This window comes from Triplophysa rosa, linkage group LG14 (assembly GCF_024868665.1).
Source record: "Triplophysa rosa linkage group LG14, Trosa_1v2, whole genome shotgun sequence".
NCBI classification, from domain to species: domain Eukaryota; kingdom Metazoa; phylum Chordata; class Actinopteri; order Cypriniformes; family Nemacheilidae; genus Triplophysa; species Triplophysa rosa.
Genome location: NC_079903.1, coordinates 16,059,495 through 16,086,122, shown reverse-complemented (window position 1 = coordinate 16,086,122; position 26,628 = coordinate 16,059,495). Strand labels below are relative to the sequence as shown.

At 38.5% G+C, this 26,628-nt stretch overlaps 2 protein-coding genes across 3 annotated transcripts in view; one reads left to right on the top strand and one right to left on the bottom strand.

Annotated features, from left to right (window-relative positions):
- Positions 1–725: 725 nt before the first annotated feature.
- On the top strand, positions 726–14,735 carry polr1g (RNA polymerase I subunit G). Its single transcript, XM_057350412.1, has 3 exons — positions 726–1,247; positions 1,337–1,460; positions 1,901–14,735. The coding sequence occupies exons 1-3, from the start codon at positions 1,217–1,219 to the stop codon at positions 2,580–2,582; spliced, it is 837 nt and encodes a 278-aa protein (XP_057206395.1). The 5' UTR covers positions 726–1,216; the 3' UTR covers positions 2,583–14,735.
- Positions 12,868–26,628, bottom strand: part of nova2 (NOVA alternative splicing regulator 2) — a 43,186-nt gene continuing 29,425 nt past the window's right edge. For both annotated transcript variants that reach the window (XM_057350410.1, XM_057350411.1), the window contains one exon: positions 12,868–21,169. In XM_057350410.1, coding sequence (XP_057206393.1) covers positions 20,153–21,169 — 1,017 coding nt within the window. In that variant the 3' untranslated portion in view covers positions 12,868–20,152. The remainder of the gene's footprint in view (positions 21,170–26,628) is intronic.

The window sequence follows — 26,628 nt, the reverse complement described above, 5'->3', positions numbered from 1 at the left end:
AATAGCATCTTCTGGAGCTAAAAATGTTGACATTTTTTTGCTGAATATGTCTCATCTGCACTCTAAAACGAAACAAGGGCAAACACAAAACCCAAACAAGGGCAAACACAAAACCCAAACAAAACAGCATAAACTCAATTTACAAGAGCTACCCCTCTGTCTTGACCCTTCAGCCTTGAGGGCCCTACGGCCTGTTCAGTGACCTGCTATATGTGATATTGTTGTCTTACAATGGATCTCACTGGAGGAGTCTTCATGAGGAGCATCTCCTGTTACAAAACGCATCTACTGTGCTCTACTACACTGTGGAGCTTTCCCACAGTACTGAACCATAGATGAACTTGGGAAAATAAACGCAGTAGGGTAAGAGAATACCAAGCCCACGCCTTCCAAAAAAACATACGGTCCTGTCATATTACTATTCAGTTCACACCATCTGCAACCAAGTCATGCATAACAAATGTAAATGTAATACTTTTATCCTTGCTGAAAAGTAACAGTGCATATTCTAATGGTTTTCATTATACAAATACCCATATGAACCACTTACAAATTAACCATTAAATCCAGTACAAAATTCCTTTAGGCTGTGTAGTGTGTTAGTGGGATTTAATGAATCATTAAATTAGTTTTCATTAAAATCAATAGAATTCCAATTATAACCATTAAATCCATTAGAATTTCTCAGTTGCTCTCTATTGGTTTTATTTTTAAATTCATTTTCTTTTCTATATAAAAATGGCAGAGATAGATTAAACACATGCTGACATTTTGTGACTTAATGTCGATACAGGGAGCTTTTCTCACAAACCGTTAAAACATTACACAGTTGATGAGAAATCTTTTAACAACTAAACAAGACGCACAAATTAATGAAAAAGCAAGCGTTTAGGTAAAATACAAAAATATCAAAACACAAGTCAAACATTTTAGTTTAGGTCAAAGATAACTGCTGCAGGTAATTTACTCTCAAACGGTTTTAGCGGTCAATAGAAACGCTTTATACGCGCGCCCTCTGCTGGTAAATACAAGGCATTGCAGACACACGCTCTTTCGTTACAACTGCGTAAAAGTGTTTCCGGGTCAAATCTGATTTCCTTCTATCCACATGTTATTCACGTGTTTACATCTACATCTTCTCGGAGCATTATATTAGCAACACTAGCTTATGAATGCATATTATTTCATAAGGTTGTAGTAAAAACAGTCTTCCGATATGTCGTCAGGTGAAGACGAATCTTCAAGAAGTAAGTGTTAAAATAGATTATACTGTTTACTGTGTTAACCTACCAAAAAATGTCAAATGAGTGATATGTAACTAACTTTATTTTCTCAGATGTTAAATATCAATACCCGGCGGATTTCGTGCCCTTTTCGTATGATCTCTCAACAAGTGTATTATCGGATGAACACAAGGAGTTATGGCTCATCAAAGCTCCAGCTCGTTTTGATCCAAAATGGTAAATATTCATTTTAAAGCCTCTGAATACATTCGCTTTGGATATGTCTGAAGTGAATGTACTTTTTTTCTAAGTATGCTTTGCTCTGAAATATATCGTTTAGAGTGGATTAAATCATCTGCAAATGCATTAATATCAAAGTATTATTAAACATTTTGTTTAGTTGTCAATTTATCAACTGTTTCCTATAGTAAACAAATTGTTCATTTTTAACGGTTTAAATCTATTTTCCAAGTGGTAATATTTGTCTAATGGAAATATGCCAGAGTTATCCCTACAAATTGTGAAATTACTTATAAAAAAAGAATTACAAATAATTACAAAGTTGTCATAGGTGGGCAAAGTCGAGAAAATGAATGTCTGTACATTGCAACTGTTTGTAATAAAGCAGAAAAGAGTGTTTTTATATTTGATTGATCATTGTTCCTTGTCCTCCGCAGCTTTGCAAACCTCAAAGTTCCTTTATCAGGCTTTGAAATGGTCCGATCAAGTGGTACAATGCCTCAGGCGTACAGTGTTCTAAACAGCAGGACAGCACCCTCAGACCTTCATTTGCTCATTGCCGACAGGGGAAACCAGACCACTTCCCTCTCTGCTTCTGGTTTCTCTGGTGTCCTCAATATCTCCGAGAGTTATGTAAACTGCAGCGAGAACCAGGGCCCGCTTGCCATCCCAGCAGCTCCAGCTCCATGCATCCCACCCGGCCTCAAGCAACGCTTCCAGCCTTTCGGTAGTTCTGTTGCAGCTCACGTTGATAAGCAAGTCGCTGTGGTTTCTTCCACATCACCCGAAAGAACCACACTGGATCCTGATGTTAGTAGGGAACGAAGGAAAAAGAAGAAAAAGAAAGACAAGCGGAACGAGGTAGAAGCTAATCAGCAAGATTATATCAAGCAAGAACAGATGCAAACCGAGTCTCATCAGATAGAATTGCCTGGTGTTTCTTTAGAGGAAGTGCCAACTGAGGAAAGGAGGAAAAAGAAAAAGATAAAGAGAGAGAGAAAAAGTAGTGAAGAGACAGTTGATTCTAGTTTCACCTTCAAAACTGAACCACTGGATCCTTCTTATCCTGACATTGACACTCCTGTGAAAAAGAAAAAGAAGAAATCTCGAAATGAGTAGACTTCAACTTGTTTTATGAAATATACCATCATTTTCACATAGGCTTGTAACATTTAGCTGTCAAATGGAAACAGTATTCAAAGATTATGTACAACACTGTATAGTAACCCAGAAATGTTGATTTTTAAAGAATCCGTTACTTCAAATCACATTTTTGGTTGTCTTTTTTTCTGCACTGCCATATGATGATAAGTGTGCTGAGAATGGAATTGTAATGCAGGCATTAAATACTGCAGTTCTGCAGTGTTTGATGTTCACAGATAGGTGGCGATATATCTCCCCGGCCAGTGATGGTCTGCCTCTTGTTCTGCACTGGGGTATGGTCATGTTTTCTAATGAGCACCCAGCACGTCTGTCGCCTGCAAATTCGGTTTCTCAGACCCTCCCACTGCGTACATGCAGGTAACATTGAGCATCACAGAGTCCAATGGGATCAGATGTGGATTTTTACATAAGCTGCATATCACTCCTAGATTTGACCTTAATGTGTTTTATCTGCTCTCGCTGATTCTCTTAATAAGAAAAAAGCTCATATGGAGTTGTGAGTAATTATTCTTAATAACCAAAAACTGATCAAACCCACGCAGCTGTACGCATACCTGATGGTAATGCAACAGTGTTGTATGTGTATAAAAAAACTTTTCCTAAGCATTACTTAACCCATCAACCAGCCTCTCCACTCCATGACTGCATCTGTGGATGTGCATCGTTCTAACAACACCCACACTTAGCATCTTTTGCCATTTAATTTCTGTTTGAGTCATAGAAACTCGAGTGATTTGCCACCACCTGGGATTTTATCACAGAGGCGGGGACTGTAATCAAACCAGTGAGACGAAGACTCATACAACCTGTTTGCCTTGTATTTATTTTTCCATCCAAACCAATCAATAATGCTATCATGGTATGCCATAGGCGCTACGCGATGCCTAAACAGTGTTGGGTGTCTGGTGAGGCGGATAAATAATTGAATTCAGTCTGAAGTTTGCAAGCAACGTGCCCAGACTGCAAAGTAGCCATAGGCCCTATGCGCCCTAAACTGATGCAAACGATAAGGTTTGGAGGGGGAGTAATGAATTTTTTTGAGCCAATCTCGATTGCGCCCACCCTCCCCCTTTCACTGCAGCAATACTTGCCTTTCCCCACCGTGGTGATCTCACTCACTCATTCGTTCCTCTTCAGCGTGCTCCTTGCGGCCTGCAGTATTCGGGGAGTTACCATGGCAACGCAGATTTACCAAGGACTTCGGAGCTGCGTGCCGTTTAGAATGGGGTACGGCACAAGTCGATAGGTTCTATCCTTGCCTCAATGAGACACAAAGAGCGAGCTTTAGACACATAACCTTGTCTGTCTTTCATTCTTGTGAAATTATAATGGGCGATAATATTTTGAAAGATTGAAATTTCTGGTGCTTGTTGGGATGAATTGCTGCACCAGAAAGCTTATTGCATACTAAGCAGTTGGCATATCACACATAAAAATGTCTTCCACAATATGACATATGCCTATAATCATTTAGGAAAACTGGATGGCATTGACTTAAGCCGCTCGTCCATTTTCATTTCAGCAATAAGGATTATTTCTTTAATTTGATTTATTTGATATCAGCTCTGTGAGGATGGATGAGTTGACTCCTGCATCGCATAAAATAATAATTCTGATCCTACTGTTGCTATGCGCACACAAATCAAGTCAGACATACGTTATAAAAGCAGCAGGTCTTTCAGCTGGTTTCCATGACAACCGCAATGCCATGTTTCACCCTCATTGTTACGCACCTCTACGAATGTGATTGTGTTATGAGAATTCCCATGGGTGAGGTCTTCCTGTTACTGGCCAAAAACTGTACTTGTGGTTGTCTTAAATATGATTGTGCATATTTTAAAGAAGACTAGAACAAAATAATAATAATAATTAAATAAATAAACAGACCTTCAAAACGACTTTTGGCTGAGATTAAATAAACGAGTGGAGGCTGGCCAAACTCAACAGATGCCAGTGCTTGGTGTGCCCTATAAAAAATAGATTTAAACAACTTGCGCATAATTTGTTTTGTATGTTGATCTCAACATTATATATTAATAATATGTCATATATTCTACATATGTTTCCAATTTGCAATCTCTAGCTAGGAATAACTAGCAAATGGTTTTGTAAGTAGAAACTCCTTATTTGAACAATTGCACTTTGGCTTTGTTGTAAGTAAGATGTTCTCCATTATTATTTATAGTTTCTCACCATATCTGTTAAAAATATGCAGTCCTTTTTCTATGCCCCCTGAATTCTGTCAACTGTTTTGTTTGGGACCAGGGTTCATGATGACAGAGTTAGACTGCATGAACCATTAGGGCAGGCCGACACTATCTGTGCCAGGCATGCTGGGCTTCCATCTGTCCAAGGGTCACTTACGCAGTGCCAAACGCATATTTCCCTCGGTGCAAAACTGACATATTCTTCATTTCTCCCTCTCTTTTATAACTTGTGGAGATAAAAGAGGGAGTGCAGATGGAAAGTGGGTCACTGGAGCTTTTTATAACCTCATGGAATTGTTGTTGGATTTAACCTTCAGGTGTTATACTGTTGATATAAATGTGGAAAAAAAGGGGTGGAAGATTGGTGGTAAAGTAGGCTAATTGGAGTCTTTGATTTAGAAGAAATTGGATAAGGGTTTCCCTCTATCTGTAGTGACTTATTGCTGATCTTTGGTTATGTACAGTAGCCTATAGTACTTGAATGTGCATACAAAAGATTCGCGATTTTGTGCTTTGACCCTTGGCACCATGAACAAAATGCAGACGATGCCACCTGCAAAGGAAAGTCAATTCAGATGGAGAGGGTTAGTACATTTCAATGGAAAGTTGAAGACAAACATTTCTCGTTTTTCTTTTCTTTAATAAGCTGCATTGGTGGATTATGTATAAGACAAACATATGTAGTAACAAAATTCAGTCAGTTTGATTTAATGTGAGAGGCCTTAGGTTACAACATGTGATATTTAGGCACTAAAATCCATTAAAGCCAAACTCTACAGAACACCATTCAAGGTTGCACAAAAGTAGGCTAGCGAAATCCCTCTTTTAACTTACCATAAAACTTTCCTTATGGTCCTTCAGATGGCTGAGATGAGTTGCTTGCAAAGGTCAAAATATGTGTATTTCTTCCCCATGTGACTGAGTAAAAGAGATAAATGGCTTCCTTTGGCATTTGTCCTGTCCTCCGTGTGTGTCACTTTGACAGCTTAACGTCTTTCGAAGAGCATTTCACCTGAGATGCTTTCACAAAAGCTTTCATAAAATCTTGGTTGCAGCTTGCATTCCTCGTTACTCATCCATCGCATCCATAACAAACGCATGTAAAAATAAAGTATAAGTACAACCCGGCAAAAATGTTTTCATTTTTCACTGCACAACGTTGTTTTTTGTTTGCGATAAGGTAAAGTCACTGTACAACATTTTGTAAACAATGAAAATACAAATATAATGTTCATTTATCTGGTTTTTCAAAAGCGTAGCGATGAATTTCATTTCAAAAACCTTACTTTAAAAATAAAAACTGACTTTAAAATATGCACAGCAACGGTGCAATTAGATTTACCACAGCTGCCCCTCATTTTACTTAGGTAAATTGTAATTAGTTATAATTTGACTTCTTTTTAATGGAAAGCACTTTGTTAATAAGTGCATGAGACATAAATGTCTTGCTAGCGCAAAAGCTGTTAAACTGACTGGAGCGGCGGGAAGAGAGTCTGACAGGAGGCCAGCTTTTCTGAGGTGTGACACTTTTACAAAATGATAAATTATATCAGCAACTTATAGAAGGCTATGGAAAAATACTAAATACGAGCAATTACGTAATAACCATATGTTTAGGTTGAGGAAGATTTAAAAAAGAACAGAGAGCAGTTATTATTACAGTTCTTCAGACAAGTGAAAAGAGCCTTACTCACGCCCTATGTTGCTTGTTGCAGTGGCGCCGCCATTTTAGGAGGATCGTACTCCACTGATATTATTGTTTTGATATGTACCGTTTCTTCTTTTGTTTGATGGAGAAATCAAAAGTGAAAGAACCAGGGGCTTTTCCTGAACAACTCTACATAATGCTATTGCAGTTTTTTAACACAGCAAGACCGACCTACCATAGGTATATTTCCTAATCAAACAAGAAAAACAAAACACTGCATTAAACGCACTAGCAGCGATCCTCCCAAGATGGCGCAACATTCAACACGGCGTGACGTAGCTTCAAATTCTCTATATGTTCAAAGATTATTTTAAAGGTATGTAGATTAGGTGTTAATAAGCGTAATACTTACGTTTAGTAAGCTTTTAGCGCTTTGATGTTTCTTGGCTAAACCGCAATCCTATTAACCAGAGAATTGAGTGTCCGCAATGAGAGTTTATCATTAAAGCACATAGGCTTTTGTGCTCCATTAGCAAAGGTCGACCAGTTTCTATGGTGATTAAAAAAATATTGCTATATTTGTTGTTCGGTAGGCTCTATTCTCATATACTTATTTGGTTTAATTTTAAGTGTTTAAAATTGTTTTGGCTTAGTTTTTGCAGCTGATGTGCAAATCACATCCTTAAATATTTTTTATTGCAAAGAAACAAATGAAAAAAAATCTTTTTGTAGTGCCACAGAATGTTTGGCATAAGCAGTCTATAGAGCTTGTTAATCGACGTCACACCGCGTTGAATGTTGAGCCATCTTGGGAGGATGGCTGCTAGTGTGTTCAATGCAGTGTTTAGTTTTTCTTGTTTGATTAGGAAATATAACTGTGGTAGGTGTTATAAACTGCAATAGCATTACGCAGAGTCGTTCAGGAAAAGCCCCTGGTCCTTTCACTTTTGATTTCTCTATATATCAAACAAAACAAGTAACGGTACATATCAAAACAATTATAGCAGCGGAGTATGAGCCTCCCAAGATGGCGGCGCCACTGCAACATGCAACATAGGGCGTGACGTCAGCTTCACATTTTCTATAGGGCTTACCTAAAGTTCTCTTTGCATAAGATGGATTTGAATATCATAATAAAACTGTTAAAATGTTAAGATTAAAAAAAGGCAGTAAGATAATGCCATTAAGTTGTATTATCTCAGACATTCTTATTTGTCATTGACCCATTTCCTTGTGTATTTGAATGTACAATTTTCTGTCTAGCTATTCATGTAAATCTTTTACCTCAAAGACCATCCTCCACACTACATTTTTTTTTTGGTATATGGAGTGTCTCACACTGTCAGCCTACACAGAAAGTCTAGGGAAATTTATACAAGAAGTAACTTTCTGTTTTATCTTGTGTCTTGGGAGCATATGTTGTCATAATTGTGCTCTAGTCATATCTGTGGCAACCAATGACCCAATTAGGCACCCTCAGTAGAATACATCAGTAGTGTGAAGTTTCAGCTATGCATGCAGACTCTGACTTATTTTTGAGGCATTTATATTGCTCATTAGCCTAGCAGCGTTCAACAACACCAACGTGCATCACATATGAAAGACCTTTCAACTAGATTTCCAAAGCTAAATGCAGATTGAAGCAAGAATTGTTGGCTTTATCCGGAATCCTGACTGGAGATAATTAAAAACACAGACAATAGAAAGACAGGGAAAGCATGACCTATATGCCGTTTGTATTTGTAAGCTTACTCCTGTTTGTCAGTGTAGTAAAAATAGCTTCTTCTCAAGAATGGGTTAGGCCTTACAAATATACTGTAAAAAGATATTTATTAAAGCATATGCTCATGAACAAAAAGAAAAAAAACAACAACTGCAGAAATGCAGAACATATCATATGTACCATAAAATTGATAAAAACATATCACTGTACACGCTACAGTGCTTTAAAATCACAGCTTTGCATTGCAACTTTCTTAATTTATCTTTCTTTGTCTTATGTACATATACTCATAAAACACTTATGTTAAAAGTTATTTTTATAATATGTATGAACTCTAGGATAATTTTTCAGCTTCGTTTGTTAGAAATATTACAACAGCAAGAAAAAAACATACAAAATTATTACAATTATTTTCAGTGTTTCTGTAGTGACCGATGCAACCAGAGATTTAATAGAATAAATTGGAGATTTAATAGAATTTAACTGACTGGATATTTATAATCTAGCCATTCCCACCTAAGAAAGTTTAACACACTAAAGAGAGTGCATTTAGTAATTTTAACGGTCAATATTATCTTCTTGGAAGCATATTTTTTCACAGTAGATTTAGACAGCATTATCTTGGTACAGCATATTACAGTCTGCTTGTAAAATTGCACTTACAGTTGAGCAGAAATAAATCAAATAACTGAAAAAATATACTTTTAAAATACACTTTAGAGGGGTTCAGCTTTATCCATTATTTTTATGAATTTATGAATTGTCAGAATACAGTGGACACATTGTAACGCTGCAAATTCAAATAAATATATCAAAGCTGTAAAAAGATAGCTTATAAAGTTTTAAACATTATTGCTGATTAAAGGCCATATTCTCAAAGACCACCATTAGTTTATTACTAACTGATTTGGTTTGGTCTTAAAACAGTTTTTAAGGTCAAATTTCTACAATGACTAGCAATAGACATAGAAGTATATTTAAGTATAAAATAAGTATAAAATAATATTTAAAACTTGTGGGGCAAACAAGGACAAAGTATTTTGTCTGCTTTAAGGATCAGATTGCTGACTTTTGTTTTATTCTCTTCCGGTGGACCAGATTCTACCTCGCTTTGATGTGACAGCTACTTTCTGTATCAGCACAACCCTTCATGTAGCTGAGAGATGCACTGGCTTTAAATCGATTAAACTGCGTCACACTGAGTGATTTTCTATTCTAGCAATTTTTAAGGAGTCAGCCCAAGAATATGTACAGATTTCATGCTGAATTCATGCTGTTCACTTTAGCAACGTTGCACATTTGTGAAACAAGGAAAACAAGAGGGAGCCAGTGATACAGACTGAAAGCTGTTTTGCAAACTGCAAATCAAAATGATTTGCTCTTGCAAATTTGTAGTGACAAGTGTCTGTTTTGTTCTTTTTAATCTTTCATTTTCCCAGCACTTAGTTTTATTTTACAGTAGCTTATTCTTCTGTAGAATAGTTATAAATCCAAAAAGTATTTGGGCACCTAAATAACACCTAAAATGTACAAAAATTGCTGCAATAAATATGAAAATATCTTATTGTCGGGAACGATTTTCAAGCATTTTAAAAACATTCGTAAATTTTTAGTAGGATATATACTGTATAAGGTTGTCTGGTTTTCAGATGTTAGTAGAACATGTTCATGTGGTAGTCACTGTGCTAGGACACATGTTTGGTCTGAAGAGGAACTTGCATCAATAGATTTAGATTTTTTTAGATTTAGATTCAATTTATTGTCATTGCACATGTACAAGGCAACGAAATGTGACCTCTGCATTTAACCCATCCAGAGAGTAGTGAACACACGTACCCCCGGAGCAGTGGGCAGCTATCACTACAGCGCCCGGGGAAAATTAGGCTATTAAATAAACAAATTTCAAAGAAAAGTTTTATCTAATGCAATGCCTTTCCAGTGACTTAAGTGTCCAAATACTTCTGGGGATAATACAGCTAATAAGTCCTAACTTGTAGCCCAAGCTGATTCAGAGCAGAGTACTGTGTGTTCTCCCTAAATAAGTGTTGGCCTAAGGACTGGAGATCTTTGCACATGTTCCATAGGTCTGCTTTCCAACTCTAGGGATTTATGAGGGCTGAGAGCATATTCTTGTCTGCTTCTTGCACACTCTCGCTCCTTTTACACCCCCTCTGAGGAGAGGAGGGCCGAAACAGTTAGGCTTGCTTTCTGGAACAGCTGGGCTGAAAGGAGGGAAAGTCTGTTGGGTCTTGGATGAGAACTGATGCGAGGGGTAGGAGCTGTGCAGGGGAGGGAAAAATCAATTGTGGCCCGAGGCTTATAAAGGTGCACAATTAGCGAGATTGGATACATTTGAAATGATAGAGCTCCAACTTTCCCCAGTTGCACAAGCTCACCAATCCCAGTGGAGATAGATAGAGATGATTCTAGTCAAGAGGTCTAATTATTCATGTCTTAAAGGAAGCGTTGGGCCTGATAAAGATATCACAGAATTGCAGCTACATTGTGAAATCCTCACTGTCGGGTGGTGTTGATTTTAGCCGGAACGACTTGATTTATTTGTTTAAGATGTCTAAATTCTCAAAACCAAAGTTTTGCAATGTAACTTATCAGAATTGCACGCTAGTTCAGTGAGTCTACCTTTTAAAATGCAATCATTAAAAGACCATTAAATAGATGATTTTCTGAACACTGGAGATACTTCTTTATGGTGGGTTTGGTGAGGCAGGTTTAAAATCATGTGAATGTTAATTTCCCTGGAGATTTCTTCATAGATCAATGTGCTGGAAGCCAGCGTTATACGGGTCCAGCCCATTGACCAATGGCTGTTATGGTATTCTTCAGTGCTTTTAGCTGATGTTGTGAATGTGAAGGTGGTTTTTGCAGGTTGGATGAATTAGTGCACAGAGAAAGTGGGTGGATGACAATGACCAAGAGAAAGACTTCTTGATGTTACCGAAATCATTTTGAGTCATCCAAACTGGTGTAAAACGACTGGTTGCCATGCTCTATTCTAGACCAAGCATGTAATGGCATATTACATTTAGGTACATCACACACACTTCATTTTCATATCAGTCACACGCAAGACACCGGTACAAATATTCTCTGCAGTCTTTCATCTTTTTGTCATTGATCCACTGTTAAAAATGTGAAATCATGTTTCTTGCTGCCATTTTTCTGTATGTTAGGAAGACATGTCGATTCGTAAATCGCCATTGGATTGTCTTATTTCTGCCTATGGAATAGAATTTCATCAGTTTCTTAAACCATAATCATATTTATATAAGTTAATGAATGATGTCATTAAAAATCCCAAATTCATGGTAATTTAACATGGCACATATTAAAAATACTTTTTTTCTTCCATGTAACTTACCTCATGTGCTGTTAAAGTCACAGGCTGAGCTCTGTCTGTGTTGTGTTTGACTGACTGGCCCTTGTGAATTCTTGTCAGCTTTTAAAGTCGGTGTTGTGGGTGGGGGTCACCCACAACTGGCCCTTCAAACTCTACCAATGTCTCCCTGATTCCTCCAGTACATCCTTTATTTTCACTGTCACCATGTACAAATATGAACAAACTCTATACAGTAATTCAATCACATTTTTTTGCGGACTGAAGTCCGGTACCTTTAGATACGCGAGATGAACAGTGACATCAATGTGTTTTATTATTAGCAACTAAATGTAGCTTTAGTTTTACACGGTACCAGCCATTCTGACATTTAAAAAATGTAAGTCATTGCAAAAAATAGTAACATGCAATGTTTCAAAAATGCCTCATTAACACATAACTTCATGTCACATAGAAATTATCATTAAAAATGAACTCTGTTTTAAATAACGTATTATTAAAGAATTGTCTTTAAACTCCTACACATTCCTTCAACAGCGTTGGTCTCGTTAAGGTTGTAAACATTACAGCATTTTGCTTCTTTAATTGGGTGCATATCATTCTTTTTTTTTCTCGAAGACTTGATAAGCAATACATGGTAAATTGTCTTTGGGCTTTTCAAATAGCTTGAGGGACAGCTGGATCACAGCTCTGTGAAATCACAGAATAAGGTAGATTACGTAAACACCCTGAGAGTCACTTGAATGTTTTTTACTCTTTTTACAGTTTAAAAAAAATGAATATTTTGAGTTGGGTGTGGCCCCTGCAGCCGGTAAGGGATGGTGGCGAATCATGAGCGAAGGGTGAGATGACTGGCAACCGCCTCCTCTGCAGGCATGAGGACAGAGTTAATGTGGGTCTGGTCGAGTAGTATGTTATCATGAAGAACATCACATGGTGTGGGGGTGCGTGGCGAGGGAATGGCTCGTAAGGGGAGGGGAGGTAGTAGTGAAAGTGGTTGGGAAACAGGGGGGTAGTTATGGACGATCAAAATCAACTAGGCTTACATGATGGGATTGAGCTATAACATCAGCAGGTTCCATTGGTAAATGGAAACCCAACAGGTTTTAGCTTTGGTGGACAGAAGACGTAACACCCACCCACCCAAGCTTCTCACAGCAGTCGCATTCGTTCGCATCACACGCATCACTCACGCAGCATGGCCCCTCCCCACGACCGAGCACATGATTTCAGGCACGAACTTGCAATGTGTTATTTGATGAAACTGAGTGTAGTGGGAGGTGAAGAATAAGACAACAGAAGACAGGTGATGGTAAAATGAACATTTATAATGACTGCTGTTGCCGTCGGAAAATAATAACCCTTAAATAAAAAAAAAAAAACGACTTAATAGATATTAGCACTAAAATGCTGACTTCACTGGTAATCCACAAGTCAAGAAACACAACTCACTATTTTTTACAAACACAATGCTACAGTTACATTAAATATTTAATACTTTTTAAGTCAGTTAATGGATGATGTTAAAAGAAACCACTAAAATACTAAAAACAAAACAGTAATTCATCTTTCCAGTCATTCCCTTTTTCTAGTTCTTGATGCCATTTATTAATAGTGTATAGTAGTTTTAAAATAAATAAGCTCATGAAGGGTTATCAGAAAATAAAGCTGGCAGCATAGAAACATTAGATGTGGAGCTCAAAGCATGGTTGAGACGTATGAGAATGATCGAGCTTTCTTAATCAAAAGAAACATTTTCATCTATGATCTCATGAACAGATGCAATGATCAAGACATCTAATCAACACTTATCACAATTTACACTCGACATATCTGATATGTACAATGAGATTAGCAACTACCATCAGTTCAAGTATGAAAACTATTCTACTTGACTACCTTAATGGTTAGTAGTGATTATGCGTTTTGAGGGGCATAAATGGTTGGATGTGAACGAACTAGTGTTAAAGAACATTCCTCCTGGCAGCTTAGCACTTTGATCACCTGACAATCGCAGAATTGTGTTTGTGGCTCAGTGATGGATCTTTACCCAATATTCAATAATCAAGCATACGTTACATGGACAGGAGCACAGTACTTGTTTCCGGTTATTTCTTTTTTCTTTTTGCTTCCAAAAGGAGCTGCTTACGTTCGGCTAACCAAAATGAAACCATCTGTACTTTAGATTCTCTATCACTGGCTCCTGTGAGCACTCCACAAAACCGATTTTATGCTGCCAGCCCCTTTATGTTGAACACGTTTCTGGTTACAGTTCAACAAAATCTGACAAATATTTACAATGAGAAAAAATAATGAAATTGTGGAGAAACAGTTTGGATCTTATTTATATATTTTTGTTTGTTTGTTTGTTTTTATTGTTTGTATCTCTGAGAATCGTCCCCAATGATGTCTTAAAAAAGAAATAAATCCAATCATCTCAACTAGAATTGCACAGTCTCAAAAAGGTTTGGAGATGGAATGGAGATTTTAAGTCCAAACAGTTGATGAACATAGAAGGGTAGGAAGAAGGTCAATAAAGTTCATGAGGGGTGAGAAGTTCAAAGTTCAGAAGACAGAAGATGGCTGCACAGCTGACGTTTACACTCCTCAGCTTTTTTTTTTGAGCATGTTTATGTTAAAGAAAAAAACCTGCCATTAACATGGATTTTTCTTTGTTTGCATTTAATGATTTCCATCGAAAAATCTAATGGAGAGACTTGAGGGGTGAGGAGAGTGACAGCGCCCCCCCCCCAACATTATGGCACATAATCAGTGATGTCCTGGAGGTTGAAGAGATGACAGAGAATTAGGAAAAGCAGTTTATGAGAGGTAGCCAGCCTTTTTACGTGTTAATCCAGGTCTCGCTTTTACTGCTTGCTTTTTGGGTAATGTTGAGGCGTCATGACTGACATCATGTTATGGAGAAACATGCTGGCTTCATGGGTGCTTCCGATGGATGTCCAACATACAAGAGAACTCAAAAAGTTTGGAATGGTACTGTTTTTGTTTGGCACTCAGGAGAAAGTCTGGGAGGGTGTGAGGGGGGGGTCGGCAGAAGAGTGGGGAGTGGTTGGAAAAAAGGGGAGCAGTGAAAAGTGCAAAAGGGAGAAAAAGGGAGAGTAAACAGGATACATGTGAATGACATTTGTTATAACTTGGTCTAGGTTAGAGAGTGTCATACAAATAAAAACAGGAAAATAAAAAAGAGAGAACAAAACAAAAGTGATATGACAAATGTATTCTAACATTGCTGGTGCTTCAATGGGTACAAGCTCAAGAGTGACCCCGGGTTTTTATTTTCTGATGGTGGGGGACCCAAGGCGAGGTTGGGGTGGCGTTGGACTGGGGGCGTGTGGGGTTTTGGAAGAGCAACAAGCTCTAGCCATGTGCCCACATAAAAGCAATGACCTTCTCAACATCAGCAAAACCATAAGTTTGCATTTATCTTCACTCGACGGTATGTGACAAAGCTGAACCCAGCAACCTGGGAAAGAAAATATAAGCCCTGCTTGTGTGGGTACACTGACATGAGTTGCACAGCATGTCATACACACACAAAACTGCTCAATGCAAAACACAAAAACACAAATATCCCTTATTCCAACTGAGCAACAGAGCTCACTCATCCTCTGTATGCGCAAAATACGCCTGATTTAGCAACCATGAACTAAGCAAAGTCTCAGCATGGCCCTAAAAAAGTTATTTATGATATCAGACAGGCCTTTTTTGGCACCTTGTATTAAAAACAAAACATTATCAAAATAGCAACATTTCCAAATTTTGCAGTTCAAAAACTATTCTGCCATTTTGGTCAACTTCGATAATCTGCCATTTTATAGTTCTGCTGTTTCTTTATTGGTGGAGATACAGTATGAGGTAAAGGATTCAAGTGGTTAAGCAGTGCCACAGCATTGCTCTCATTTGGAAATAGGGCTGTTTTTACTGGGGTGGCATGAAATAAAAGAGAAGTATAAAGTGCATATTATCACAAGGATGAATCAAACTTCATGTACATTGATGGCCGAACAAGCTAAACAACAGAAATATAGCCTAATGATGTTAGTATACTGACACAAAATTTACAGCAAACACAAGCCCTAAAAATATGATCAACATAGTGATATGCAAACTTATGAATACATTCACAATCATGAACTGTTGTAATGTTCACAAGAATATAGATTAAATTAACCTTTCATTCCCAGCTTCCCTTGTTTTCCAAAATATCACAATATGCTGCTAACGTGTACAAAATGAGTGCTCTAAATATGACGCTGAATATGATAATGATTTTGAAAGATGTTGGTTGCTGTGGCCTATAGTTTTAATGGACAAAAAAATCTCCCAACTTGGTCTTAGCAAAACTTAAAAACGTGGAAAAGCTAATTTAATAGCTCTAACTGTTATTACCATGCAAAGATTTCTTAAAAATGAATGCACATTGCCTAATTGTTTTTTTTTTCCTTTTTGTATGATTTTTTGTGTGTGTGTGTGTGTCTTCGTTATTTAAATCCACGCTTCACTTGGTATCATGCAATATCAACGTGCAAAAAAGATAACATCTATCTTCACAAAATACATTTTCAGAACTATAAAAGGCTGACTTAAGAATGCTGATAACTTATAAAACTTTAACCATGCTAAGCTAACTCGGCAGTCTTCTAGCCCCAGGGATGTGTGTTAATGGCCACATGGCACCCTGCTTTTGTTTGGCCTAACTGATGAATCCCTCCCTATTTTTTTCACATATACACTAGTTATTAAGGGGGCAGAAAACTCTTATAGTCCTGATGTCTATTTTTTGCATTTGCTAGTCACTTTTATCCCCCGCTAGTTATATCGTAACTTGTTTGGCACTTTCACATTTTTTTTCATTACAAAAGTATGTCTGCTCTTAACTAATGGTGTTTAAATCACATTTAAATCTGTAAAGGTCTATTTTGGCACAGGTTTATTTAATCCAGTGATATAGCAATTTCATTATCAATGTAGCATTACACCTCATATAACTACCACATCCTGCTAAATGACTGACCAGATATGTTTTTCATCTTAAATTTTAGTACATCACTTATTCAATAGCAGCATCTTCACAACTTAAATTTTTTTTATATGCAAATCTACTCAACATCTATGTAAATCCAAAGCTCCTACACAGATAGAACAAAAGGACAAGACATGACGACATGCTACTACGTATATTGCTTTCATTACTCACATTTGATCTATTTTCCCAGTTACAAACAAATAAAAAAACAGACACCCCCCATATGTACTTTCAGTACTGAATACAAAACCCTCCAAAAATAAAAACAAAAAGCTGCTCCTTCACACTACGTTGGCACCTTTTTTTTAGTTTTCACATTGAATTGTCACAGTAATATCTTGCTTTTTGTGTTAATCAATTGAAATAGTAAAAAAAAACGTTGTCAGTGTTTGTTTGTGTGTGTCTATATGCGTATCTTGGGGATCTAATGAGACTGAAACCTAACTGCTTCCACATGCTCCGAAGTATCTGATAAAGTACTGCATCATGGGAAAAAAACAAATGCACAGATGCACTCTAAAATGCGGAGGCGCTCGATTGCCATCTTGATCTTTATAGCCCTCCCTTAAAAATACGGTTTCTAACTATGATGTGCCTTCATTTGGAAAACATTATCTCATAAATGGGCAACTAGCCTACTTAGTACCTGGAGTCATTGTTGTTTCACAACACAATCTTTTCTTTACTTCGCTTGTTAGACATCCCCACTTAGGGCACAACTGCTTATAGTTCCGCCTGGACACTTCATACACTTCTATCCGAACTCATGACTGCAAGCTTGCTGTACACACATACACACACTCACCATACAAACACATTGATGGCTTTGTGCAAATTTCCTTTTTAAAGAGCGGCCGAGATGTGACAAACTCAGGTGTGATGTGGTTGACTGTGACCTAGTGCAAGCCTCTTTTTTTCTACTCTATAGAAACAGCTTCCCTTTTGTATTGTCGTTGTTTCGTGAAAGGGCAAGCACACATGCACTGTTACACCAGACATCGGCACCCATGGAGAGATGTGAGAGAAAGGGTTCTCTGGGTTGATGTGTTTCAGAATGGGAGTGCGCGGAGGTAAAAAGGGGTTGAGAAGAGGTGAGGGGAGGTGATGGTTTTTGTTGATGAAAATAAAGAAGCCTCCTTACCAATTGGTTCAGATTTACTCTCCCTGGTACTCCAATAGCAAAAGGAGAGGAAAGAATCATAACTTTAGTCGGGGGAGAGAGAGCACAGCGCTGTCTAATTCTGTATGCCTGTACGCCATCCATTCTGTTTGGAAGTTCTCTCTGTTCTAATGTGTGCATTTAGAAAATTACAGAACACCCTTGATGTGTTAAAAAAAGACAGAGAAAAGAATAAATATATCTTTTTGTATTAGCCTTTTCGGAGGACACAAAATTAGAGAATATACCATCCTCTGCCCCTTTACAATATACAGCCGCAGCTTGGGGTTAGTAATTGGGATTTGATCGTAACTTTGTGCACATCTGGAAAATGAATAATTGGATACTGCAGATTGATGCCAAAAACTCTGACCTCAGCCTAACAAACCATTCAGTCCTGATTCTCTGATCCCTTCTACCCTACGATGAACAATGCATTGACTCCATGGACGTTGGTTTAAATAGCTCCACATGAGTACATTCCATCATTGTGATACATCAATGCAATAACAATACAGAACCCTGACTTTTCGGCCTACCGTCACGGCCTCCACACTTCACAGTGCATTAAGACAAAATTCAGTGTACTCAGATAAAAAAAAAAGAAAAAGGATCTTAGCAGCACATACATCGCACATGGGTAGTTCTAATCTGCACAGGAAGTTGTATACATGGGCAGCCCGTTCAGTTTGTAAGAAGGTATTGAAAGAGATCCTCCAATATGAAAATATATGGTAGACATAACACAGTCATTGATTCACTGGCAATTTATATTAGCCACAATAGAGCAGACAACCTGGTGCTGCAACAAAACTGAGGATTTCCAGGGCAGGCCATGTTACTAACTAGCCTGTGCTGATCAGAGCATGAATTTGTTCGTGGCTGTGGTTGTTCAGTAGTATGAGTTCATCAATTATTTGATGCCTATGCAAATTTTCTTTAACAGAAAATTCGTGCATTTGACTGCAGTGGCTCTAAGTGCACAATGGCTTTAGCACTGCAGATCTAAACAGGAAGGGGGAGTCTTTTTTGGGACGTTACATTTCTTTTTAATTAGATATTTCATTATTTTTATAATATTTTGATAACTCCCTTGGACTTGTGCAAAGACCTACATTCTCATTCACTAGATATGTAAATAAATTGTCTAGTCCCGTTGTGATTTCAAGTCTGCCATTTAGTTGCATTTTCAGCACTTTATGTGGCAATCGTCTGCTGAGTGTGTGTTTGGCCATGTGAGGTTTTTAAAACTGTATTGATATGACTGTACAGTACATCTGCCCCTTTTTCTCTCTACGGTGTGGTTATCACTGGACGTTAAATAAGACATATATTACAATGGACACACGAGTCAATCTACTTAAATAAAAAACTAAATCCAAAATATTGTCTTTACATTCATGTCAACCTGAATTCACAGATTAAGAAAAACAAAAAAGAAGATACCTCAGTTCTTATGGGTGAAATCATATTAATAAATAACGATGATGGTGATGATAATAATAGTAGTAGTTAGAATAATGATAATAGTATTTGTATAAACACCAGAATTCAGATCCCATAGAGACAATGCCTCAATCTCTGGTACTAATTCTGACCAAAGCAGATGCATTTTGCATCCTGGCCTATGTCCCGCAACGTGAACGACAAGCTTCCCATATGCTAACAACATCTGCAGTAGCATCGCGAGGCATGCACCTGGTCAAACTGGTACCCCAGGTCAATGTCTAGTGACGCTGAGAGACCCTGTAGCAGCCTCGCATCCCCTGCCCTATCCTGCCCCATCTTTCGAGGCAGGGTTGGGCTGGCTGAATTGGGGGGACTGGGGCGAGGGGGGCTAGGGGGGATATGGGGTGTCACAGAATTGGGGAGGGGTTGGGTGTTTTCAGTCCCAGACCCTCTTGAAAAGGGGGGCATGAGTGAAAGGGTTAGAGAATTAATCTAAGGGCTAAAAAGTAAAGAACAAAAATCTGTCAACTAGGAGGGGATGGGGGTGGGGAAAGGGCTGATTCCAGGGAGTTTGGACCTCCAATTGCTCCACCCCATTATCCCCCATCCTACCACCTTGCCCACCTGCTGGGAACTGCAGCGCGGCAGCATGCCAGGTTGAAATGCCATTCACTGCTGTCCAGAAAAATGCACAAAAATAAAACAAAACAAAACAAAACAAAACAAAAATCAACAAATAAAAATCCCAAAAGATCAAAACTTAAGAAATAACCCCATATTTACATTTTACACATTTTTTCTTGATTTTTCATCTTTTTTAATACTGAGATTTCCACACATCATGTGGTTGATTTTCTTCATTATACGTGCCCTCCATCTCTTCCTCTGTATCTTCCCCATCCCCCACTCTTTCTCTCCTTTTTCATACTCCCTGTTTTTAGCCCACCTTCTGCGGATTGGTGGCCCTCACACCCTGCTCGTACGTAATTCGCTGGCTGATGAGATATTGGGCTGCCTGTGTGGCGGCTGGCGATCCGGTAATGGTAACTTTACGGTTTCTGGTGCCGGGAACAAACTCTCCCTTTTTGGAGATCTGAATGCGGGCTCCTGTCAGTTCTTGGTACTCCACAAGCGTTTTGCCTCCCTTCCCCAAAATGGCACCCACCAAGTTCTCTGGCACGGCAATCTCCACCACATCTTTGGCCCCTTCGTTTAACTTCTCAGTGGCCAATAGAGAACTTGCTACCAGTGGGGAAGCAGCGCTCAGATAGCCGTTGGTGGCTCCAGCGGCTAGCGATCCTAACGTGAAGCCTCCCAAACTGGCCGCCGGGTGGCCGACGCTGGTGGACGCGTCGTTGGCGTAGGAGGCTAGCAGGTTGGCTGCTGCAGCTGCAGCGGGGTTAGCGCTAGCAGCCACAGCAGCGAGGACTCCTGAGGCGGCCGCAGGGTTGAGCCCCAGACCCAGGGAATTGGTATTGTATCCATAGCTGGCTAACGTGTTCAGTGCGGACGTGATAGTCAGGAGGTCGTTCCCTGAGAAGCTGGACATGGTGGTGGGGAAAGCGCCCACTCCTGCCAGACTCGCCTGACCCAGGAGACTGGAGGCTGTGGCTGCCGCCGCTGCGGCAGCGGCCGGCATCACCTCTGCCGAGTTGGCGTACGGTGAACCGGTGGGGTTGGAGTTGGCCACTGGGCCGGAGATGTTGGAGTAACTGATGTTGAGACAGCTGCTGCTCTGTGGGTCCTCCTGGATCTTCTGCACGATGATCTCCACGGCTTTCCGGTTCTGCTCAGGTTCCCCGCTGATGGTGACCACGCGCTCCTGCAGGTTGATGCCTTCTGGTTTCTGCGAGAGCTGCACCCAGGCACCAGACTGCTCCATGACAGCTTTCACCGTGGCCCCGCCTTTGCCGATGATCAGTCCTGCCGTGCTGTTGGGCACTATAAGCTTGGCCTAAAGAGAACATAAACAGAGAAGCTCAATTCAGGCATTTGTTAATGAGTCATTGTAAACCTCCCATTCCATTACTCATGCTAGTTTAGCAAGAGACATTTCTCAATTTTTAGGATTTAAAAGTAGAATGTGTGCTTTCAGCCACTTGGAAGCCTGTAAGTGCTTGCTTTAAACAAAAACAAATTTACAATTGTATCAACCAAATGTTTTCAAGACTCTCATAGCTTTCAGACTTTAAGTTAATTACTTTTTAAATTGCCGTCTCATTAACGCATAATTCCACTTCATCTTCAACGTGACAAATGAGTTTAATCTGGTAATTTAATCTGGTGCAACAGCTACACAGTGTTCTCAGTGAGTAACTTTCAGACAATGTCCTTGAAAAAAAATTATATCCTTTTGAAAGAGGGAAAAGTGTAAACAGTGGTTACCATAGTTTTATCCGTAACTCAGAAAGACTCGCTCTCTAAAACACAGTGACTCACGCTGGTACTTTTGACCAAAGCTTCACACACAAGAACATACTGATCTTGTTAAATGTTGCTTAAAGCACTCTTAAAGATATCGCCCACATTCATTCACCCAGGCTTTCTTTAACTTTTGTCAACATCACGATTTTAGATTTAAATGACTGTATGTTTAAAGCAAAGTATCTATTTTAGCTGCTGCAGTGTTTTACTTCTAGTGTATGGACAAAAACACAAAAGTCGGTTCGGGTACCAACATTCTCCAAAATATATAATTTTTGTGTGTTCCGAAGAAGGAAGTCATACATGCTTGAAATGACAAGAGGTAAATAGTGACAGAATTTTCATTTTTGGGTGAACTATCCCTTTAAGCAATGAAACCAACAATCAAATTCAGTTTAGCTAAGATACATACTGTAAAGTTACAATTATTTTGGAACAAAATTAGACAAAGCAAACAGAAATATGCAATATAATTATAATTAAATTATTATTAATATTAAAAACAACATTGTATGTTGTTAAGAGAAATATAATACAGCGCTAAACATTTACATTAGACAAAAAAATATAAAGATGTTTGTGTGTTTTGTTCTTGTACTTTCTGAGCTGTGAATCACTAGGTAAAATAGGCTCCTCCTGAAAAGCATCGACTCCCAGGGGTCAGTGTTTCCATGGAAACTCAACTCCAGCATTCAAGGGGGACTGAAAGGGAGTCGGAATGATGCATAGCAACCAAGCAACCACCCTCCCAACCCCCGCCTTACATGTTCTCAACCATTCACTTAAATCCACCATTTAGATACTATACCGCACAAACACATACATCATGCACGTTTGAAGGACGGAGCTGCTTTTGAAGAGATAAAGATCAGATTAATTTCATCCGTGTTACTTGAAATGTTCACTCATTAATGAGTCGACAATTAGCGATTGATCTCTTTGATCATTGCCAGATAAATCTGCTACACATGTGTTGTGGTTTGATAGTTAATTATTCTTTATAATGAAAAAGCCCCAGCCCTCCACTAGCATTTTGACAATTCTACATTCTGAATATTTGCACTGTCAAAATGACAGATAGAGAGAAGAAAACAGTGTAGACAAGAGGAGTGGGTAGATGTGTGTGTGTGTGTGCAGTGAAGGAGGATGTGTGTCTGTGGGGGTGCGTGTTTGCACGGGTGTATACGAACAAAGCGAAAGCGAGCAGAGAAAAGCAGAGCGAGAGGTTGGGGGTGCTGAACGGCTCAGCCTTACGTTTGATTCTTTTGTAAGCTGTTAGCTTCTTTTCTTTCTATCCCTCAAGGATGTAGCTTGCTGCCTACAAAGGTATCTTCACAAAAGCTGTTTAGCCTTGCTACTGTAGCTCCAACACTCATTCAGCTCAACTGTGTTAGCATAGAAATGAAAAACCACTGACAGGATATTTACTCTCACATTAACTTTTTACCTTGCTGGAATTAACAGAAGAATGTTTAAATGGAACATCCAACATCATATTGGATAACAGTACAGAAAAAAAGAAATTGAAACAGTAAAAATAGTCCACACCCTCATGTACGCAATCTCCTATTTGTATATTTTTATATAAATATAAAAATTAATTTAATATTTTAATTAAATATGCATGTACACACTGTAAAACTTTGCTGTAGTTTTTGCAGCAGGTTTGCCAGTAACTTACTGAAGATTTAATTACTACTTAATATACTTTCCAATTAGTACTGTTTTCAATTACTTTAATCAAAATTAAAACACTTTGACTTTTGAGATTTAAAATGAGCAAGAAGCACTGGCATTAGCACAGCAACACTGCAAAAAATGACATTCTTCCTAAGCTTTTTTTCTCTTGTTTACTGTAAAAATATTTAAAACTTCTTAAATTATATTTACATAAGAAAAGTGACCCAAGATATTTAGTCTTGTTTTATGACAGAAAAGTATATAAACTAGGTAAGTTTATGCTTAAAACTAAATTGTACATTAAATCTACAGTAGGTTATTGGCAAACCTGCTGCGAAATTACAGCAAAGTTTTACAGTGCAATATAAATATTATATAAATAAAATACATAAAATAAAATATAAATTAACCATACAAATATAATAAATACAATCAAATAAGTATAACAAAATAAACTGTAATAATGATTAATGGTTATTTTTATGCAAAATTCTCGACGTTCTCTCCGCATCATCCATATGACGCCACATGTTTTTTACAACATAGTGAATGTTGCAACAATTTTAAACAAACATAATAATTGTCCCAGCGTGCATGATTATTTGCGTAGTGGTTTAACATTGTCTTAAACATGATCAATGTTGTTTTACATTTACTACTTACTAAATACTCACACTGTGAAATTGATGATAGATTCTTAACGAAAACACTAATTATTTCCAATATATTATAATTATACATTACATTATATTTATTTGTAAAATATTTCTTAATATAAAACTACTATTAGCATCAGCTTATTTTTCTTCGCTCTTGTTCTTTATGACACTTTAATCTTTGACGATCGCATTTGGCAGGAGAAGTGCTGATAAAACTGAGACTCTTGGGTCAAAATCGAACTACGTCGACATACTTTATATGCAGACTCATTTCACTGAATGCATCCAAGTGCTGAGCTAGAGGAGGTGGATGTCTCTACCCTCCATCTATAAGAGTGAAAGTAAGAGCGAGGATGAGGCAGTGAAATAAGTGTGCAAAAGACAGACAGCGTGAGACGTCTGCTGCTGCGCCACCAGTTATCTGGGACTCGAAGTCTTCGATGAATTGTCGGGAGGATGCTGCAGGGGGTTGTGGGTAATGGGCAATGAAAGACTGGTCAGCCATGAAGGACATGTGTGCTGTATGTACTCTCTATGTAGACTGTATAGCTTCCTTTTATTAAGCTAAAAAAAAAACTAAAATAATGAGCATCTTGCACAAATGAATCAAAGCATATAGTCTCTATTTGTGTGGGTTTTGCTGAACGGGCAGATGGGACCCCCTGAGTCTTCATAGCAGCAAATCTGTCTGCACTCAGACGGAACACAGAATATAGTTCAATTTTTTTCACAGATTTTAATGTATGCAAAACGGAGGGAAAAATCAAGGTCTCTATTCCAACCAGTGGCAAAGGTCTTGAACAATGACCCCTGGCGGATCCCATAAGGCCTGGGCACAGAGCAACTGTTGCACCCCTCCCCGCCCCTGTCCCCGAAACAGTGCCTGACTCTACAGCCGTAGCTGTTTGCACTTTGAAGTCTTAAGCGCTTGCCTTTGGGTTAATCGCCTGTCTCCTGATCCCGGGCTTAGTCGCACATCTCTACACAGCATCTGCCTGTGCCCGTGTGCTCTTGCTGCTGGCACCAACAAAGTAAAAAGCTCCACACGAGTTAAAAATAACAGCCAGTCCTCCTCCTCCTCATCACCTTGGTCTTATGACTGTCGTGAGAGGTTGCTGTTTGCTTGCAAGGGCCTATGTGAGAGGTCGCAGCTGAGGAAGTCTCAATTCTTACCCTGTGTAATTCTTTCTGGCAGACTCAAACGCAGGAAGCAGGAACGCCATTCGGCCTGCTGCTGATTTTCATCGCTGTCTTTTATTTTGAGCGCTGGAGCAAGATGCAACAGGTGAGGGACTACTTAGTTTACACTGCTTACACATATCAAACTTACTTTTTTCACCCAGTCACGTGATGATGCACAACCAAACAGAAAAAATTTGACTTAATGCATCTACTGAAACAAAATGTGAATTTAGCTACAAATGGTGCGAACAAAAATTGTTCCAAAAAAATCAATTATTAAATGCATTTAGGACAGTAAGAATTATAACATTTTCTCTCTTTGTAAACAACAGTCCTAACCCTCAGCTCTCTAGAATGCATTAAATAACCCTAAGCACAATCACAAGTGGTGACGCACCCAAAAATAGTCTGTCCTGTAATGACCGAGCTCATGGCATTTCCAAAATAGGGTCTTCCTAATAGCCAGACCACCTTACGGTGTATGTGTGTATGTGCCACGTCATCATAATGAGACATAAACATCCTGTAATTGGAATCTCATAACAAACTCATATATAATTTAGTGGTATAAATAAATATCCAAAATCATCCATCTGGATGAAATATTCTCACATTAGAAAGTCTATCTGTCATTTGATTATAACTAAAAACGTGAATATGTATCACATCTACTGTATATCTGCTAAGAAAATACTGTATATGAAGAAAATCCCATTAGGATTTCAACCCCCGCACAGTCAGGCAGCAAAATTAAATATGTTTTCAAACATTTCTTTTTATACTGTATATATATTTTATCAAACTAAATCAACGCTGTACATCAACAGCCCAAAAAGTCGACGCAATAAACAGACAGCCCTAAAAATATCCATCTTCACGTACGATCTAAACAACCCAAGCCTTGAACTGCTAGCCTTGACATCACGAATCTCTTCAGAACCCAAACACAGAGCAACACTAAATGCATATTTAATAAAGACCTGATTTATTATTGATTTATATGCCATTTTAGACAGCTCAAGTCCTGCATCCATCAAAGAATGTTACAACTCGTATCCCCAGGGGTTTGGCTCGGGATTAGAGATGTGCGAGCTTTGGATAGAGTACATCCCCCTCACACATACACAAAATGAGATCACAAGAGTCCAATATCCATGGGACAACTTGCTTTAAGGATCGACACAGACTGTGAGACTTGATATAGACATGTCAATTCTTCTGAAATGCCCAGTATAATCCCTGATAATAATGCTCAACATTCTGATTTATTAATATCCTCTTGTATCATCCATTGGATATTTCATGGCTTGATGTTTCATAAAGTGAAAATGATATTAACAGAGAACGCTGATAGTCACAAAGGTGTGCAGAAAAAGACAAACACAATTTTTCTGTCCACAAATATGTCATATGACTGTATAAACACAACAACCAACAAAATTGTCACTGTACAAATACTAAAGACACA

What these genes read in the sequence shown, in the direction of transcription:
- polr1g (XM_057350412.1), top strand. Translation starts at nt 1,217, where the DNA reads ATGTCGTCAGGTGAAGACGAATCTTCAAGAA. An exon ending in TGAAGACGAATCTTCAAGAA is followed by an intron (nt 1,248 to 1,336) that starts GTAAGTGTTAAA and finishes TTATTTTCTCAG; the next exon opens with ATGTTAAATATCAATACCCG. An exon ending in GCTCGTTTTGATCCAAAATG is followed by an intron (nt 1,461 to 1,900) that starts GTAAATATTCAT and finishes TGTCCTCCGCAG; the next exon opens with CTTTGCAAACCTCAAAGTTC.